The sequence below is a fragment of the Mobula birostris genome, chromosome 14 (assembly GCF_030028105.1).
Source record: "Mobula birostris isolate sMobBir1 chromosome 14, sMobBir1.hap1, whole genome shotgun sequence".
Taxonomy (NCBI): domain Eukaryota; kingdom Metazoa; phylum Chordata; class Chondrichthyes; order Myliobatiformes; family Myliobatidae; genus Mobula; species Mobula birostris.
Genome location: NC_092383.1, coordinates 2,152,812 through 2,169,938, shown reverse-complemented (window position 1 = coordinate 2,169,938; position 17,127 = coordinate 2,152,812). Strand labels below are relative to the sequence as shown.

Sequence of the window (17,127 nt, the reverse complement as noted above, 5' to 3'; positions counted from 1 at the left end):
CAAAACTGTTGACAGTACTCCTAAGTGCTGCCTGACTAATGTCTTATAAAGGCTCAGTTTTATCTGCTTGCTTTTATATTTGATTCCCCTGAAAATAAATGCCAACATTGCATTTGCCTTCTTTATCACAGACTCAACCTGTAAATTAACCTTCTGGGAATCTTGCACGAGGACTCCCAAGTCCCTTTGCATCTCTGATGTTTGAATTTTCTCCCCATTTAGATCAGGTGTCCCCAACCTTTTTCGTACTATGTACCGGTTTCATATTGACAATATTCTTGCGGACCGGCCGACCTGGGGGGGGGGCGGGGTATGGTTGCCAACATACAAGAGTAGCAGTCAAGTACGTAGGGTTTACCCCGACGACTACAATGACCATGAAGCCTTGCGCGGGCACCAGAAAAATTGTTTTTGCCGATTCTGTTGGCGGCGGGGGGCGTTAATCACGACCGGAATATAGGTGATAAGTGGCTAATACACTCAATTTCGTTTCTAAAAGGGTTTATCTAACGAATTTAATATTAAACACACAGTGCATATTTTCCTCGCATGAATATAGCGATAAGACAATTATCAGGGGAGGACAGGGGAGCTTAAAGTGTTGAACGAACTTCCAGTAGAAGTGGTAGAGGCAGGTTCGATATTATCATTTAAAGAAAAATTGGATGGGTATATGGACAGGAAAGGAATGGAGGGTTATGGGCTGAGTGCGGGCTGGTGGGACTAGGTGAGACTAGCGTTCAGCACGAACTAGAAGGGGCGAGATCGCCTGTTTCCATGCTGTAATTGTTATATGGTTATATAGGTCACTTATAATAGCATCATAACATTTTAAGTAACGTTTGGATATTAAACACACAGCGCATATTTTCCTCATATGAAAATATAAAATCATTGCAACACACCAATATCGCTGAATCAGTGGGAACCCTGGGCTTGTTTTCCTGCAACAAGACGGTCCTATCGAGGGGTGATGGGAGACAGCGATACTCGGAGGAGGTTCCTTATGTGCAGTCTATCTCAGGATACTTAGCCTTGACTTTGATCCAGAATGCCGGCGGAGATGTTATATCTAACATACTTTTCAGCCCACCGTTATTCGCAAGCTCGAGGAGTTGATCTCCTTCCTGCGCTGACATGGATGATGCGCGGGTAATGACTTCGCATACGTAATGGTTCAACAGTGAGTGACAGGGAATGAGGAAAGGTGCAGCTGACTCATATCACCAAATCATATCGTTTCCTCGCGGCCCAGTAGCGCATGCCTTGCGGCCCGGTGGTTGGGGACCGCTGATTTAGATAATAGTCTGCACTTTTGTTCCTTTTTCCAAAATGTATCATCATACATTTCCCAACACTGCATTCCATCTGCCACATTTTTTGCCAATTCTTCCAGTTTGTCCAAGTCCTGCTGCAATCAGATTGCTTCCTCAGCACTACCTTCCCCTCCACCTGTCTTCATATCATTGGGAAACTTTGTCACACAGACATTAATTCCATTATCTAAATCATTGACAAACAATGTGAAAAGTAGCAGTCCCAATACTGACCCCTGAGGAACACCACTAGTCACTGGCAGCCAACCAGAAAAGGCCCCTTTTATTCCCATTCGCTTCCTCCTGCCTGTCAGCCATTCCTTGTCCATGCCAGTATCTTTCCTAAGTGCCATAGGATTTTATCTTGTTCAGCAGCTTCATGGGTGGCACCTTATCAAATGTTGTCTGAAAATCCAAGTAAATGACATACACTGCCGCTCTTTTCTCCACCTTGCTTGTTACTTCCTCGAAAAATTCTAACAGATTTGTCGAGCAAGGTTTCCCTTTACAGAATTTTATCATTTGTCTCCAAGTGCCCCGAAACTTCATCCTTAAAAATAAACTCCAACACTTCCCCAACCACTGAGGTTAGGCTAACTGGCCTATAATTTCTTTTCTTTTGCCTTCCTCCCTTCTTAAAGAGTGAAATGATATTTGCAATTTTCCAGTCCTCCGGGACCATGCCAGAGTCAAGTAATTCTTGAAAGATCATGACCAATGCATCCATTATCTCTTCAGTAACCTCTGTCAGGATGCTGAGATGTAGTCCATCTAGTCCAGATAACTTATCCACCTTAAGACCTTTGAGTTTGCCTAGCACATTTCCCTTTGCAATAGCACTGGCACTCACTCCTTCTCCCTGACACTCACAGACCTCTGGTACACTGCTAGTGTCTTCCACAGTGAAGACTTATGCAAAGTACTCATTAAGTTCATCTGCATTTCTTTGTCCCCCATTACTTCCTCACCAGCATCATTTTCCAGTGGTCCAGTATCAACTCTCCCCTCCGTTTTGCTCTTTATATAACTGGAAAAACTTCCAGTCTCCTGCTTTATATTATCAGCTAGTTTGCCCTCATATTTCATCTTTTGCCTTTTTATACCATTTTTAGTTGCCTTTTGTTGGATTTTAAAAGCTTGCCAAACATTCAACTTCCCACTCGCTTTTTGATACCTTATATGCCACTTCCTTGGCTGTTATGCAGTCCTTAACTTCCCTCGTCAGCCATGGTTGCCTACTCTTGCCATTTGAGAGCTGCTTCTTCTGTGGGACATATCTATCCTGTGCCTTGTGAACTACTCCCAGAAACTTCGATCACCTTTGCTCTGCCGTCATCCCTGCCCTATCTCCCTCCAATCCACCTGGGCAAGCTCCTCTTTCATGCCTCTGTAATTCCCTTTATTCCATTGTGATACCGATACATGTGATTTATGCTTCTCCCTCTCAAATTGCAGCATGAATTCAATCATATTATGATCACTGCTTCCTAAGGGTCCCTTTACATTAAGCTCCCTAATAAGGTCTGGGTTATTACACAACACCCAATCTAAGATGGCCTTTCCCCAAGTAGGCTGAACCACAAGCTGCTCTAAAAAGCCATCTCATAGGCGTTCAACGAATTCCCTCTCTTGTGATCTGACATCAACCTGATTTTCCCAATCCTCTTGCATATTGAAATCCTCCATTACAATTGTGACATTACCCTTATTACATGCTTTTCTTCCTTTGCAATCTTAACCCCACATCTTGGCTACTATTTGGAGGCCTACATGTGATTCCCATAATGGTTTTTTTTTACCCTTGCCAGATCATTTCTGATACCATCAAAATTGGCCTTTCTCCAATTTGGAATCTCAAACCACAGACCAGACCTATTTTTTGCATATTTATTTTGAACCTGATGGTATTCTGGTAACTAGATGCAAAGTGTTTCCCTACACAAACTTCTGTCACCTGCCCTGTTTTATTCCCTAGTACCAGATCCAGAATCGCACGTTCTCTCACTGAGACTTTTCCTGAACACATTTGACAAACTCTGACCCATCTAATCCTTTTACATTATGGGATCCCCAGTCAATATGTGAAATGTTAAAAATCACCTACTATATCAATCTTATGTTTCTTGCAACAGTCTGCGATCTCTCTTTACAAATTTGTTCCTGTAAATCCATCGGAGTGTTGGGTGGTCTGTAATATAGCCTCATTAACGTGGCCATACCTTTCTTATTTCTCAGTTCCACCCATAAAGCCTCACTAGATGAGTTCTCCAGTCTGTCCTGACGGAGCACTGCTGTGACATTTTCCCTGACTTGTAACGCCTCCGCTCCTTTTTTATTCCCTCCTGCTCTGTCACGTCTAAAACAACGAAACCCTGGAATAATGAGCTGCCATTCCTGCCCCTTCTGCAGCCAAGTCTCACTCATGGCTACAATTCCAGCTGTTGAGCTATGCCCTGAGCTCATCTGCCTTTCCTACGATACTTCTTGTATTGAAATATACGCAGCTCAGGACACAAGTCGCACCTTGCTCAATCTTTTGATTCTTGTCTTTGTCTGAGGTCTTACCAACATCAGTCTCCCACAACCTCGCCACTAACTGTTCTGGCACTCTGGCTCCCGTCCCCCTGCAACTCTAGTTTTAAACCCCACTGTGCAGCATTACCAAATGATTATTAGCAAAGGGTTGATTACTTATTTGTAGTATGAAAAGTGCCGACAGCTACCCAGAGATGGAAAGAGAAAAGCACTTTTTAAAAATGATGGTCTGTGTAAGATGATCCTGGCCAAATCCCCGACCCTTTGTTAGAAGTTAATGTAATTAAGATAGGAATCTTACACTCAGAACTGAACAGTTATTGTGTACAGTTCTCTTGTGTCGTGAGATGCCCGTTGGTGGTATTCCATCAGAAGTGTAAAAGGGAGCGAGCGGACCATGCCTCCTCATTAGGAAGTGTGTGTGTTGTGCTAGGCTTGAGGTCTTGCTCCTCAAGCACCCGTTTTGTTAGATATCTGAAGGCTGTGCTGGCTCAATGAAGACAACTAACAATGAGTCCAAATGAAGAACCAAGCAAGGGGTTGTTACCACAGAGCCGTTGTCTCTTACTTCATGCAGTCTAGTCTGATTTTGACTTCGGCAGACAGATGAACTTTCCTGACAAAATGAGCACAGGAGAATGAAGGGAGATTTGATAGAGGTATACAAAATTACGAGGGGTATAGATAAGGTAAATACAAGCAGGCTTTTTGCACTGAGGTTGTGGGAGACTAGAATTAGAGGTCATGGGTTAAGGGTAAAAGGTGAAATATTTAAGGGGAACCTGAGGAGGAACTAATTTACTCCGAGGGTGGTGAGAGTGTGGAAGGAAGTGATGGATGAGGGTTTGATTTCAACATTTAATGGAAATTTGGGTAAGAACGCAGATGGGAAGTGTATGGAGGGTTATGGCCTGCATGCAGGTCAATGGAACTAGGCAGATTAGTAGATGGTGTGAATGGCTGTTTCTGTGCTGTTGTGTTCTATGACTCTGACTCTAAAAGAAGAAAGGTAATTTAAATCTGATGACTACCCAAGCAGATGATGTTCCTGTCCTGTATGTCCCATTATAACCCAAGTAAAGATATTTCTTCTTACCTCAGTCTCAGTAGCCTAACCGTTATTCTCAAACAGTGCCCCTTGCTCTTAAGCAGCTCAGTCAGGTGAGGTACCTTCCCTACATCTAATGATGTTTAGAAATTTTGCAGGTTTCATTGAGATCTCTTATTCTTCTAAATTCTAAAGCACAGATCCTCAATCTGTCCTCATATATACTTCCCCAGGAACCAGTCCAGTGAATCTAAATGACACCTCTTCTACGGCAAGATGATCCTTTCTTCAGTACAGAAACCAAAACTGTTTGTAGTCTTCTTGGTGCACTCATCAAAGCCCTATGCAATTGCAGTGAGATCTCTTATAATCAAACCTTCTTAGAGTAAACGATCTAAACGGCTGCAGCGCCTGCTGTTGACATTCAGTGACGTGTTCACAATAACACCCTGATCCCTTTGAACAGCAGCGTAACCCAATGTCTCGCTACTTGTCAAATACTGTACTCTCTTCAGTTCATCACACTGAAGACCTCTATCTTTCTACATGATTTTCCACCTGCCCTGGTCACATTTACTCATTCTACTTGTCTCTTCACATCCTCCAATTTGCCCGCAATCTCACCTTGTTTTATAATCAGCACCTCGGTTGGTGTAAGTGGGGGGAATGCACCATCCCCCAAATTCCAGCCCAAACCCCCAGGCCCCTCCTGCCTCACCAGCTGCAGAATCTGCAGGGCCCACATTGACCTCATCTGTCACCTCAGATCCCAGAGAAATGGAGTGGAAGCAAGTCTTGAATTCAGAAGAAGATTATTCTTGGAATTGCGTCATCTGATGAGAATAAAATATTTCAAGTTCATCGATCTCAAGTTTGAGTTTATTATCATTTCAAGTGTATACGTGTAAATTGCCAAACAGGACAACGTTCCTCCGGACCAAGGAGCACACACAATAATACCACAAATAAATTAATACATAATAATGTGCATTTATGACACAATTTAAAATGTACATAGTACAATCTTACTGGCGCTTCATATGTGATGAGACCAGGGTGGTGGCAGGGAGTTCACTAGTCTCATGACCTGGGGGAAGAAGCCGTTTCTCATCCTGACAGTAATTGTCCTCGTGCTACAGTGCCTCCTTCCTGATGGTAGTGAATCAGAGATTGTTGACAAGTGGGAGGGATCATTGACATTGCTAAGGGCCCTGTGTACACAGCGCCCCGGTAAATATCTTGGATGGGTGGAAAATACTCAGTTTCAAGGAATCTTCATCTCATGTTTTCAATATTTATTGATTATTTATTATTATTATTTCTTTCTTTTTGTATTTGCATAGTCTGTTGTCTTTTGCACTCTGGTTGAACACCGAAACTGATGCAGTTTTTTATTAATTCTATTACAGATTTATTCAGTATGCCTGCAAGAAAATGAACCTTGACATTGAACCCATGAGCACTACCTTATTACTTTTTTCCCTCTTTTTGTGCTAACTATTTAGTTTAACATTTTTTAACATACATATGCTTCCTGTAATTTACAGTTTTTATTGTTATGTATTGCAATGTACTGCTGCCACATAACAACAAGTTTCATCACCTATGCCAGTGATATTAGACCTGATTCTGATAAGTACTTTGATAATAAATTTACTTTGAACTTTGAAGAGAGACCCCATTGATCCTCTTAGCAGTCCTCACAATCCTTTGTAGGGTCTTATGGTCTGTGTATTGATACTGATTGTTTGAACAGAGATCAAACAGCCAGTAGAATAATGTCATAGTATGCATCTTACACAGTTTCTGATCTTGTGTTCATAATCTGATATGAAATAACCTGTATGCATTTATTGTGTCGAAAAAGGGACCTCCATCTAGTCATGACTTTCTACACGTTTTGCTTCCTGTAGGTGTCAGGAGGAGTGCCCCATCGGCAGTTATGGCCCGCAGTGTGCTCAGACGTGTGAGTGCCTGAATGCAGCTGAATGCTACCACGTTAATGGAGCATGTCTTTGCAAACCAGGATTTACTGGCGACCGCTGCCAAGACAGAATGTGTCCAGATGGACTGTATGGACTGAAGTGCAATAAACGGTGTCCTTGCAATGGCAAACACACCCAGAGGTAATGATAGCCTAAATAGAACAATGTGCTGATTTCTTACATTGGTTAATTTCTTTAACTAAATTGTTTTCCATGGTGCAAGATGTAAGCAGCCAATTTATGTTTTTGTACATAAATCCAACTCAGATTTTCTGTCATATTCTGCCTACTTTTGGAGAGAGAATCAAGCAAACAGGTTTTAAAATGAGACCAGCACAGGCTATATTCCATTTTATATCATGTTTGCATTGTTTCATAGCTGTACCACACAGAACTGGCAGCTGGCTTCTGAGGTGCTGAAGTAGTAGGGAACAAAATGAAAAATATTTGTTTCATTTCCCCTTTTTCCATCTCTGGATGTCACACAGCCAGTGAAGCACCGGTTTTCAGAATCAGAATCAAGTTGATTATCACGGGCATATGTCATGAAATTTGTTTTGCGACAGCAGTACAGTGTAGTACCTAAAAACACTATAAATAATAACAAATGTATATTTTTTAATTAGATTAAGTAAGCAGTGCAAATAGAGAGGACAATAGTGAGGTTCATTGTCCGTTCAGAAATCTGACGGTGGAGGGGAAGAAGCTGTTCCTAAAACATTGAGTGTTAGTCTTCAGTCTCCTGTACCATCTCCCTGATGACAGCAATGAGAAGAGTGTTGTCCTGGTTGATCGGAGTCCTTAATGAAGGATGCCACCTTTCTGAGGCATCATCTCTTGGAGATGTCCTTGATGCTGGGGAGACTAGTGCCCATGAGGGAGCCGGCTGAGTTTGACACGATTGTAACATGAAAATGAATTAGGAGCAAACTTACTCACATAAACAGTAATGGAAATAGGTAAAACACTGGATATTGAGTTAAAATTAAACATTTAACATGGAGCTGGTGTCTTTCATTTAGAAAAGAGTACTGAGGGATGGGAAGCAAAGTATTATGAATTGTCTTTCAGATCAGCACTGTTAAGTAATCAGGAGAGCAGTCATGAGTTGAATGGCTTCCTCCTGTTGCTTTGCTATGGGGAAGCCCAGTTGGTGAGAATTTTCAACATCATTTATGCAGAGAACATGGAGTATCTCTGTGAGAGCCCATAAAACCTTGTCTGCTTTCAGAGGTGAGGAAATCTGATTGCGATGTTGTAATGGCTGAATACCACTTGCTGTCACTGTTGGATTCTGGTGTTTTAGTCCGAGGTTCTTTCAGAAGTCAGGAAAAAGGCACAAAACTTGTTGCTTCACGATCATTTTATTGAGAGTTGCTGGAGCAAAGGAAAGTGGGACAGTGGCAGAGGTCTACTGAGCAAGGAGGGACTAAAGAACTAAGATGGTAGCAGGATAGAACAGCTACTTTTATACCACAGTGATAAGAAAAATTCCTTTCAAATTTATAGATAAGAATTAACCAATTAGAAAGCTATTACTGAAACACTGCAGTACCAAGTTTACCTATGAGAAAACACTTATTCACCTAATGCAGAACTTAGGTGCTTCCAGAGTTTTTTAGAATTATACTTTGTATGGCTACAAGAGGCATATTAAACTGTCATATGTGTATAATCACTACTTAAAATGCAGATAATTAATTATTACACTGCAAAGAAAATAACAATTAAACAGTCTAATCTAAGAATTAAACAGTTCGATCCAACATCACCACACCCCGCCAGCTCAGTCTGCTGACATTAACATTACGATGAATTCAGAAGCTACGTAGCTTCAAGTCATATATTTCAAGTTATATAGCATATTACATATATTTCCATTAATACCAACTTTAAATTCATATTTCATAGAACTTCATAAAAATTGAAATTATTGACACAAATACAATAAAAACATATTTATTATTTGTGGTTCCATATCTGAAAATTGGTTTGAAGTTCCCCAGTATGTTTCAGCAGTTACTGAATGAACTTGAAATTAACAACAATTACAGAGAGCGAGGGGAACTGCAAAGAGCTTGTGATAAAATTCATGGAAATAACAGGTCAAGCAGCTTCTGCAGAGAAAGAAACAGAATCAATATTTCAGTGCTCTGATTTTTCACCTGAACTGAAAAAAGCTTATAGAGTTATAGTAGGTTTTAGCAAGAACAGGTTTATGATCAATCATATGCTGTGAAATTTATTGTTCTGCGGCAGCAGGACAGTGCAATATATAAAATATACTAAAACTTTTAATAGGATCAAGAAATATATAGAAGAAAAATAAATAGTGTATAAAGAGCAAAAATAATGAGGTAGTGTTCGTGGGCTGCTCAGAAATTTGATGGCAGAGAGAAAAAAGATGTTTCTAAAATGTTGAGTGTGTGTGTTCAGGTTCCTGTACATCCTCTCTAATGGTAATAATGAGAAGAGAGCATGTTCTGTTGTGAAGATCCTTAATGACAAATGCTGCCATCTAGTGGCATTGCCTTTGGAAGCTGTTTGTGATGGTGAAGAGGTTAGTGCCATGGCTGAATGTACAGCCCTCTGGAGCTTTTTCTGATCCTGTGCAGGGCCCCCTCCACACCAGACGGTGATGCAACCAGTTAGAACGTTCTCCACGATACATCTGTAGAAATTTGCTCGACTCTTTAGTGACTTACCAGATCTCTTCAAGGGGAGAAGGAGGCAAGGAAAGATCAAAAGCCAAGTGATTTCCTGAATATATTTAATGACAGGTGATACAGGTTAAAATTGCCTTGATGAATGGCATGACTTGCTTTTTGAAGGAGACAAAGGAAATTAGCAGCTTATAGAAAAACTGCTTAATAATTTATGCTGTGGGGGGAGAGGTAACAAAGAAAGTTAATGGGATACAAGGTTAAAGTAGTTCACACTCTTCTTCTTCTTAAACCCAATACCACTACTACTTCTTCTTAAACCCAATACCACTACTGGGACATAGGCCTCTGTTCTGGGCCACACTTTCAAGTCATCTCCAGGTATAGCCCACCTTCTCCCTCCTCTCCCAGGTGCTTCTGTAGCTCTAGGTTTTACAGCTTGGGGTAGCTAGCCCCTGTACAACATTCCTCCTTTCTCAGTTGGGCTTGGGATCGTCTCTGGCTGAGTTTAGTTCACGCTGACAAACCAATTTAACAAGATGGCTGCAAGGGTGGTACAATATAGAAACTACTGTGTGTATAACAAGATAGCAAACTCTTTCTCATCTGAGGTGACCGGAAATACATTCTGGAAGGACATCAGAGTAGGTAAGGATGTGGCATTAGAATTAGTGAGAGCATTGGTAGTCATTTTCTGACATTCCCTAGGCTCTGGAATTGTTCCGATGGATTGAAGCTAATACTACATGTAACTCCAGTATTTACAAATCAGGGAATTATTGCCCGGATAGCCTCACATCAATGACAAATGCACTGGAATTTTTAGAGAATATAGTTAGCCGAACTGATGAGTGAGAACCAATGGATGTGGACTTTCAGAGAAGTTTTTACAAAGTCCACTAATCCTGCTCTCTTAAGGAAGGTGGAGTGTCTCCCATAGTCTCTCCTTTCCAGGTGTAATGATCGCCGCAGAACCACTGATTGGTTTGCCATGCAGCAGGTCACTCACATATAGCCTCTCTTACACTACCATGTCCCCGTTCTTACTAAGTTTGCTACGTCATGACATGACCAAGACTCCAGCAGTATAACTGTGTGGGCAGGCTGGGCTCATCATCCTTGGTTGGCAGCCAGCCTAGGAGAAGAGCAGCTCCGATTCCAAACCCGGGTAGATGGGATCCATTAGCCTTGCCAGGCAGTCTGTCTAGGAGAAGGAAGACTCCGATATTCAACCTGCCCACTTGTCGCCGCAGTCGGCACAACTGTGGAATCCGTCCACGCACACCGATCCTCACTATAAACCTACGCAATGCAGATGGGAAAAAAAGTCCTGCAGTGATTCCCACCTGATCTTTGCGAGCGAAGAACTAGCCATCATCATCATCTTCATCATATAGTGCAAAAAGAGAGAGCAACAACAGTGAGGTAGTGTTTCTGGATAGTGTCCATTTTGTTGGCAAAAGCAGGAAGGCAGACTATCTGAATGGTTATAGATTGGGAAAGGGCAAGGTACAACGAGGCCTGAATATCTTTATGTACCAGATGCTGAGGGAAAGGTTGTCACTGCAGCAGGCAAAAAAGCTAATGTTATGCTGGTCTTCATAATGAGAGAATTCACATACAGGAACATGGATGTACAGCTGCATTTGTACATAGAAACCTTCAAAATTCTAATAGAACTGGATGGAGGATGATAGCCACAGTTGAAGGACAATGGGTAAGCCATTTAGAAGTGAGATGACAAGAAATATCTTCATTGTGGTGAATCTGTAGACCTCTCTATCACAGAAAGCAGTTGAAGCCAAATCATTACAGGTTTACAAACACCTGATTTACGGACAGCCTGTATGTATGAAGCAGTGTTTGGGAGAGCAATGGGATGGATTAGAATTGTTGTGAAACCGGATGGAATCTCTGTGTAAGCTGTCAACTGCCAGTAAACATATTGAAGAAAGAGTTAGGTATTTTCCCAGGGATTAGAGGGATCAAATAACATGGGGAGCAGCAACAAGGAATTGAATTTGGACAATCAGCCATGATCAGTCTCGAAACATCAAATGGCCAACTCGTGCAGCTAAAGCAGGAGAAAAGATTAAGATGTTTAATGTTTGTTGGTCTAAGGTTTAATCAGCTGTTGCAAATTAAAAGTTTCCTGAAATATAAATTTTGCAAAATAACTGCAGACTACATAGTTATGTAATTTATTGTCTTTACTGCAGAGTAGAGTATAGTGCAAATATTACACAATATCACTTGGTATAACTTTGTGTTTATTAATCTTACTACCTGAGAGCAATGTTCTATGTCCCTACAGTAACAGTCATTAAGGGTCTCAGCCCGAAACATAGACTGTTTATTCTTCTCCATAGATGCTGCCTGACCTGCTGAGTTTTGTGTGTGTTAGTCTTGTAACAGGTCTACCAGGCGCATGAATTACTATGACGTTTAATAACTTTTCTCTTGCATCATTCATTGTGTGCCATATGAAAAGTCTAGATTAGGTAGTGTCTACAACATCTTTCTCTAAGTCTGCCAACACCTTCATAGAGCATAAAGCAGTCCAGCACAGGGACAGACCCTTCAGCTCACAATGTAATGCCAAACCAATTAAATTCATAATCAAATGCCCAACTAAACTAATCTCTCTGCTTTCACGATGTGCATATCCTTCCACCATTTTTCTCACATTCATGTGCCTATCTAAAAGTCTCTAATGTTTCTGCTTCCAGCTCCACTCCCACCCCAGGCAGCGCGTTCCAGGCACCCAGCACTGTCTGTGTAAAAAGAACTAACTCCTAACATCTCCTTTGCAATTGTCCCCTCACCTTAAATGCAAGCCCTCTGGTATTAGACATTTCAACTCTGGGGAAAAGATACTGCCTGCCTGCTCTATCAATGCCTCTCATAATCTTATAAACCTCCATCAAATTTCCCCTCAGTCTCTGCTACTCCGGAGAAAGCAGCCCTTGTTTGTCCCACCTCTCACTATAGCACATGTCCTCTAATGTGCGAGAGTGACTAGAATGTGAATCATTTCTCCCAGCAGGACAAACCTGACTTGTTCTGCCCCTCTCTCCCAACACAGCAAAGACAGAGAGCTCATTACATCAGAAAGCAGTGATACTGATTCACATGCTTTCGCCTCTGTTGTTTATGCCTTTGCGCCTTGGTGTGCTCCCTAATGTTATTTTTAAACAATAAAGCTGCATTAATCCACTCGTGAGGGATCATAACGTCAGACAGTGAATTTAAGGCAATAACCTCCTTTAATATTTGGATCATTAGCTTCATGTCTACATAATGAGATTATGGGAACTTTTTAGAAAAACGACCAAGTCTCTGAGCTGAACCAAGGCGTGTGAAATATGGCCGTGCTCAGGACATTCTGAAGACTTTGTTATTTCAATTGTTCACTCAGCTTCTAGCCTGATGCTCATTCCATCGTGCCTGCTTCTATGCCGATGTGACTTTGGTTATTGCAGTTCAAATTAAAGTATTAAAGATATCAGCAGGGCTAGCTTAACAGTTGTAATTTCTTATAAGTACCCTCTGGATGTTGGATATTGGTCCAGTGATTATTATTAACCCTGCATTAATCAAGATTTGGGTTGGTCTTTGTTGAATGAAACATTTTTTGTTTTGCGATCAGTTAGCGAAATTGAGGATTGTATACTTGGCTCTTTCAGCTGCCATCCATTGTTTGGCGAGTGCTTGTGCAGAGCAGGTTGGACTGGACAGGACTGCAATGAGACGTGTCCCCCTGGCTTTTACGGAGAGGCCTGCCAGCAAATCTGCAATTGTCAGAATGGGGCGAACTGTGACAGTATCACTGGCAAGTGTATCTGTACTCCTGGGTATAAAGTGAGTATTGTATTTCTTTCATTAGATGAATATAAAGGGACAATAGTTCTTTGATTTAGATATTGGAGGAGCTGTGCTCTGGCTCCTGTAGGCTACCTGTAACTTAGAGCCTTTGAACTAGACAATAGGTGCAGGAGTAGGCCATTCGGCCCTTCGAGCCTTTGACCTGCCCACTGCTAACCTGCCATCTCAGTTAACCAGTACGAAGCAGTTACTCTGAGTAAGGAAAGAATATTACAATCATCCCATCACCAGCTTCCTCGTACTTGACCCAAGACTGGCAAAGATGGAGATCTGGAAGTCAGTTGTTGATCAAGTTACTGTAATAATATCCAAATAAATTGTATGAACTGCAGGACATGGATCATATTCTCAAGCACAATGCATTAAATAGTGTGATTGCTGTAAACCCGAAGAGAGTGCAGATCATTAATTTGTAGAAGTAAATGTAGATATTTAAAAGAATGTCAGGCATTTTTCAAATCTGGGATTATTGTCAAGACCAGCATCTATTGCCCATTGTTGAGGAAGGTGGTGGTGAGCTGCCTTCTTTCAGTATCACAGTTAGACTTGGCGATGAAGGATTGCTAATATATGTCCATGTTGGGGTGGTGCTCGGCTTGGAGGCATTGCTGTTCCTCTGGGCTCGATGCTCTTGTCCTCCTTGGTGGTTGAAGTTAGTGGTTTAGAAGGGGCTGTAAGAGTTACCGTTGTGCATTTTGTGGATGGTACACATGATGCATCAATCATGGAGGGAATTGGAATTGATTTATTACTGTCACCTACTGAGATACAGTAAAAAGCTTGTCTTGCATACTGTTCATACAGATCAGATCATTACACAGTGCGTCGAGGTAGAACAAGGTAAAACAACAACAGAATGCAGAATAAAGTGTTACAGTTAGAGTAACTGCAGTGCAAAGTTCAAAGTAAATTTATTATCAAAGCACATATATGTCACCATATACAACCCTCAGATTCACTTTTTTGTGGGCATACTCAATAAATCCAATAACCATAATAGAATCAGTGAAAGATCATTCTGGAGGCCCAGTCAGCAGCGGGAGGAGAGCACTTTGGGAAAGTTACTCGCAGGTCGGCGAAGTTTGTATAAAAGGAGATCTTCGTGGATATTCAGACATTCCGGAGGCCCACTCAGCGGCCGGAGCAGAGCACTATGAATTAAGTAAAAGTACAGAAGGGACAAGCGGGGCAGCCATTGCTGGGAGGAGGCGAGTGGTGAGAGTAGAAGGGTCAGGCTTTGACTCAAGAGGCTTCAACAAAAAGAGACTGAAGCCTAAGAAACAGGTTAAAAGGGTTCGTTTTTTCCTTTCATTATCGATGATTTGCTCTTGGTTGTCCATTGTACCGTGCAGGCAGGATGGTAGATATGGCAGTGGGATGCTCCTCCTGCAGGATGTGGGAATTCATGGAACCTGATGGTCTACCAGATGACTACACCTGCAGGAAGTGCAGCCAACTCCAGCTCATGAAAGACCGCATTAAGGAGCTGGAGCTGGATGAACTAAGGATCATCCAGAAGGCAGAGTGATTGATAGATAAGACTTTTGAGCAGGTGGCTACACCCAGAGTGCAGAATTCAGGGAGTAGATGGGTCAACACTGAGAGGTAAAGGGAGAAGAAAGTCAGTGCAGGGTCCCCTTGTGGCCATTCCCTTTGGCAACAGGTATACCCCTTTGGATACTGCTGGGGGATGACCTATCTGGGCAAGACAGCAGCAGCCAGACCAATAGCATTGTGGTCAGCTCTGAGCCTCAGGAGGGTAGGGTGAAGTCTGGTGGAGCAATAGTCAGAGGGGACTCGATAAAAAGGGGACTCGATAGGAGACTCTGTGGCAGCAAAAGCAACGCCAGGACAGTGTGTTCCCGCCCGGGTGCTAGGGTCCAGGGTGTCTCTGAGCAGTTGCAAAATATTCTTGAAGGGGAGGGTGAGCAGCCAGAAGTCGCGGTACATGTTGGTACCAATGACATGGGCAGGAGAGGGGTAGAGGTCCTGTGCAGTAAGTTTAGGGGGTTAGGAAGGAGGCTGAAGAGCAGGACCTCCAAGGTGGTAATCTCCAGATTACTCCCAGTGCCACGTTAGGGAAGGTCAGAACAGAGAGACAGCGCAGATGAATGAGGGGCTGAGGAGATGGTGCAGGGGGCAGGGTGTCAAATTCTTGGATCATTGGGATCTTTTCTGGGGAAGGGATGACCTGAGTAAATGGGATGGGTTGTACCTGAACTGGAGGGGAACCAATATCCTGTGAGGGAGGTTTGCTAATGCTATTGAGGAGGGTTTAAACTAGAATTGCAGGGGGGTGGGAACCAAAGTGAACAGGTAGTGGATGGGGTGGTTGGTGCACAAGTAGACACAGCTTGTAGGCAGTTTGAGAGGAAGGATAAACAGATATTAGAGTAAAGATGCACTCAGTCAGATGGTTTGAGATGTGTCTATTTTAATGCAAGGTGTATCATAGACAAGGCAGATGAACTTAGAGCATGGAACAATATGTGGAACTGTGACGTTGTGGCCATTACAGAGACTTGGATGTCTCAGAGGCAGATGTGGCTGCTGAATGGCTTTAGATGTTTCAAAAAGGACAAGGAGGGAGGCAACAGAGGTGGTGGAGTGACATTGCAAATCGGGGATAGTATCACAGCTGCTGAAAAGGAGGAAGTCATGGAGGGATTGTCTACTGAGTCATTGTGGGTGGAAGTCAGAAACGGGAAAGGGGCAATAACTCTACTGGGTGTTTTTATAGACCCCTCCCCAGTAGTAACAGAAACATCAAGGAGCAGATAGGGAGGCAGATTCTGGAACAGTGCAATAATAATAGGGTTGATGCAATGGGTGATTTTAACTTTCCTAACATTGACTGACATCTCCTTAGAGCAAGAAGTTCAGATGGGATGGAGATGAAAGTTTCTTGACGCAATATGTAGATAAGCCAACTAGAGGAGAGGCTGTACTTGATCTGGTATTGGGAAATGAACCTGGTCAGGTGTCAGATCTCTCAGTGGGAGAGCATTTTGGAGGTAGCGAACACAACTCTATCTTCTTTACCATTGCACTGGAGAGAGATAGGAGCAGACAATTTGGGCAAACATTTAATTGGGGTAGGGGGAAATATGATGCTATTAGGCAGGAACTTGGGAACATAAATTGGGAGCAGATGTTCTCGGGGAAAGGCACAGCAGAATGTGGCAAATGTTCAGGGAATGTTCGCATGGAGTTCTGCATGGGTATGTTCCATTGCGGCAGGGAAAGGATGGTAGGGTAAAAGAACCATGGTGTACAAAGGATGTAGAAATTCTAGCTAAGAAGAAAAGAAAAGCTTATGAAAGGTTCACGAAACTAGTACTGTTAGAACTCTAGAAAATTACAATGGTGCCAGGAAGGAATTCAAGAATGAAATTAGGAGAGCCAGAATGGGCCATGAGAAGGCCTTGGCGAGCAGGATTAAGGAAAGCCCCCAAGGCATTCCACAAGTATGTGAAGAGCAAGAGGATGAGCAGTGTGAGAATAGGACCAATCAGGAGTGAGAGTGGAAACTTGTGTGTGGAGTCGGAGGAGGCAGCAGAGGTACTTAATGAATACTTTGTTTCAGTATTCACCAGTGAAAAGGACCTTGACAATTGTGAAGATGACTTACAGTGGACTGAAATGCTTGAGAATATAGATATCAAGAAAGAGGATGAGCTGGAGCTTTTGAAAGG

At 42.4% G+C, this 17,127-nt stretch overlaps 1 protein-coding gene across 1 annotated transcript in view; it reads left to right on the top strand.

The window, feature by feature from the left end:
* The window catches only part of megf11 (multiple EGF-like-domains 11), a 365,505-nt gene that overhangs the window by 240,103 nt on the left and 108,275 nt on the right, over nucleotides 1–17,127 (top strand). Inside the window, exons 6-7 of the mRNA XM_072277965.1 lie at nucleotides 6,813–7,025; nucleotides 13,234–13,408. Coding sequence (XP_072134066.1) covers nucleotides 6,813–7,025; nucleotides 13,234–13,408 — 388 coding nt within the window. The remainder of the gene's footprint in view (nucleotides 1–6,812; nucleotides 7,026–13,233; nucleotides 13,409–17,127) is intronic.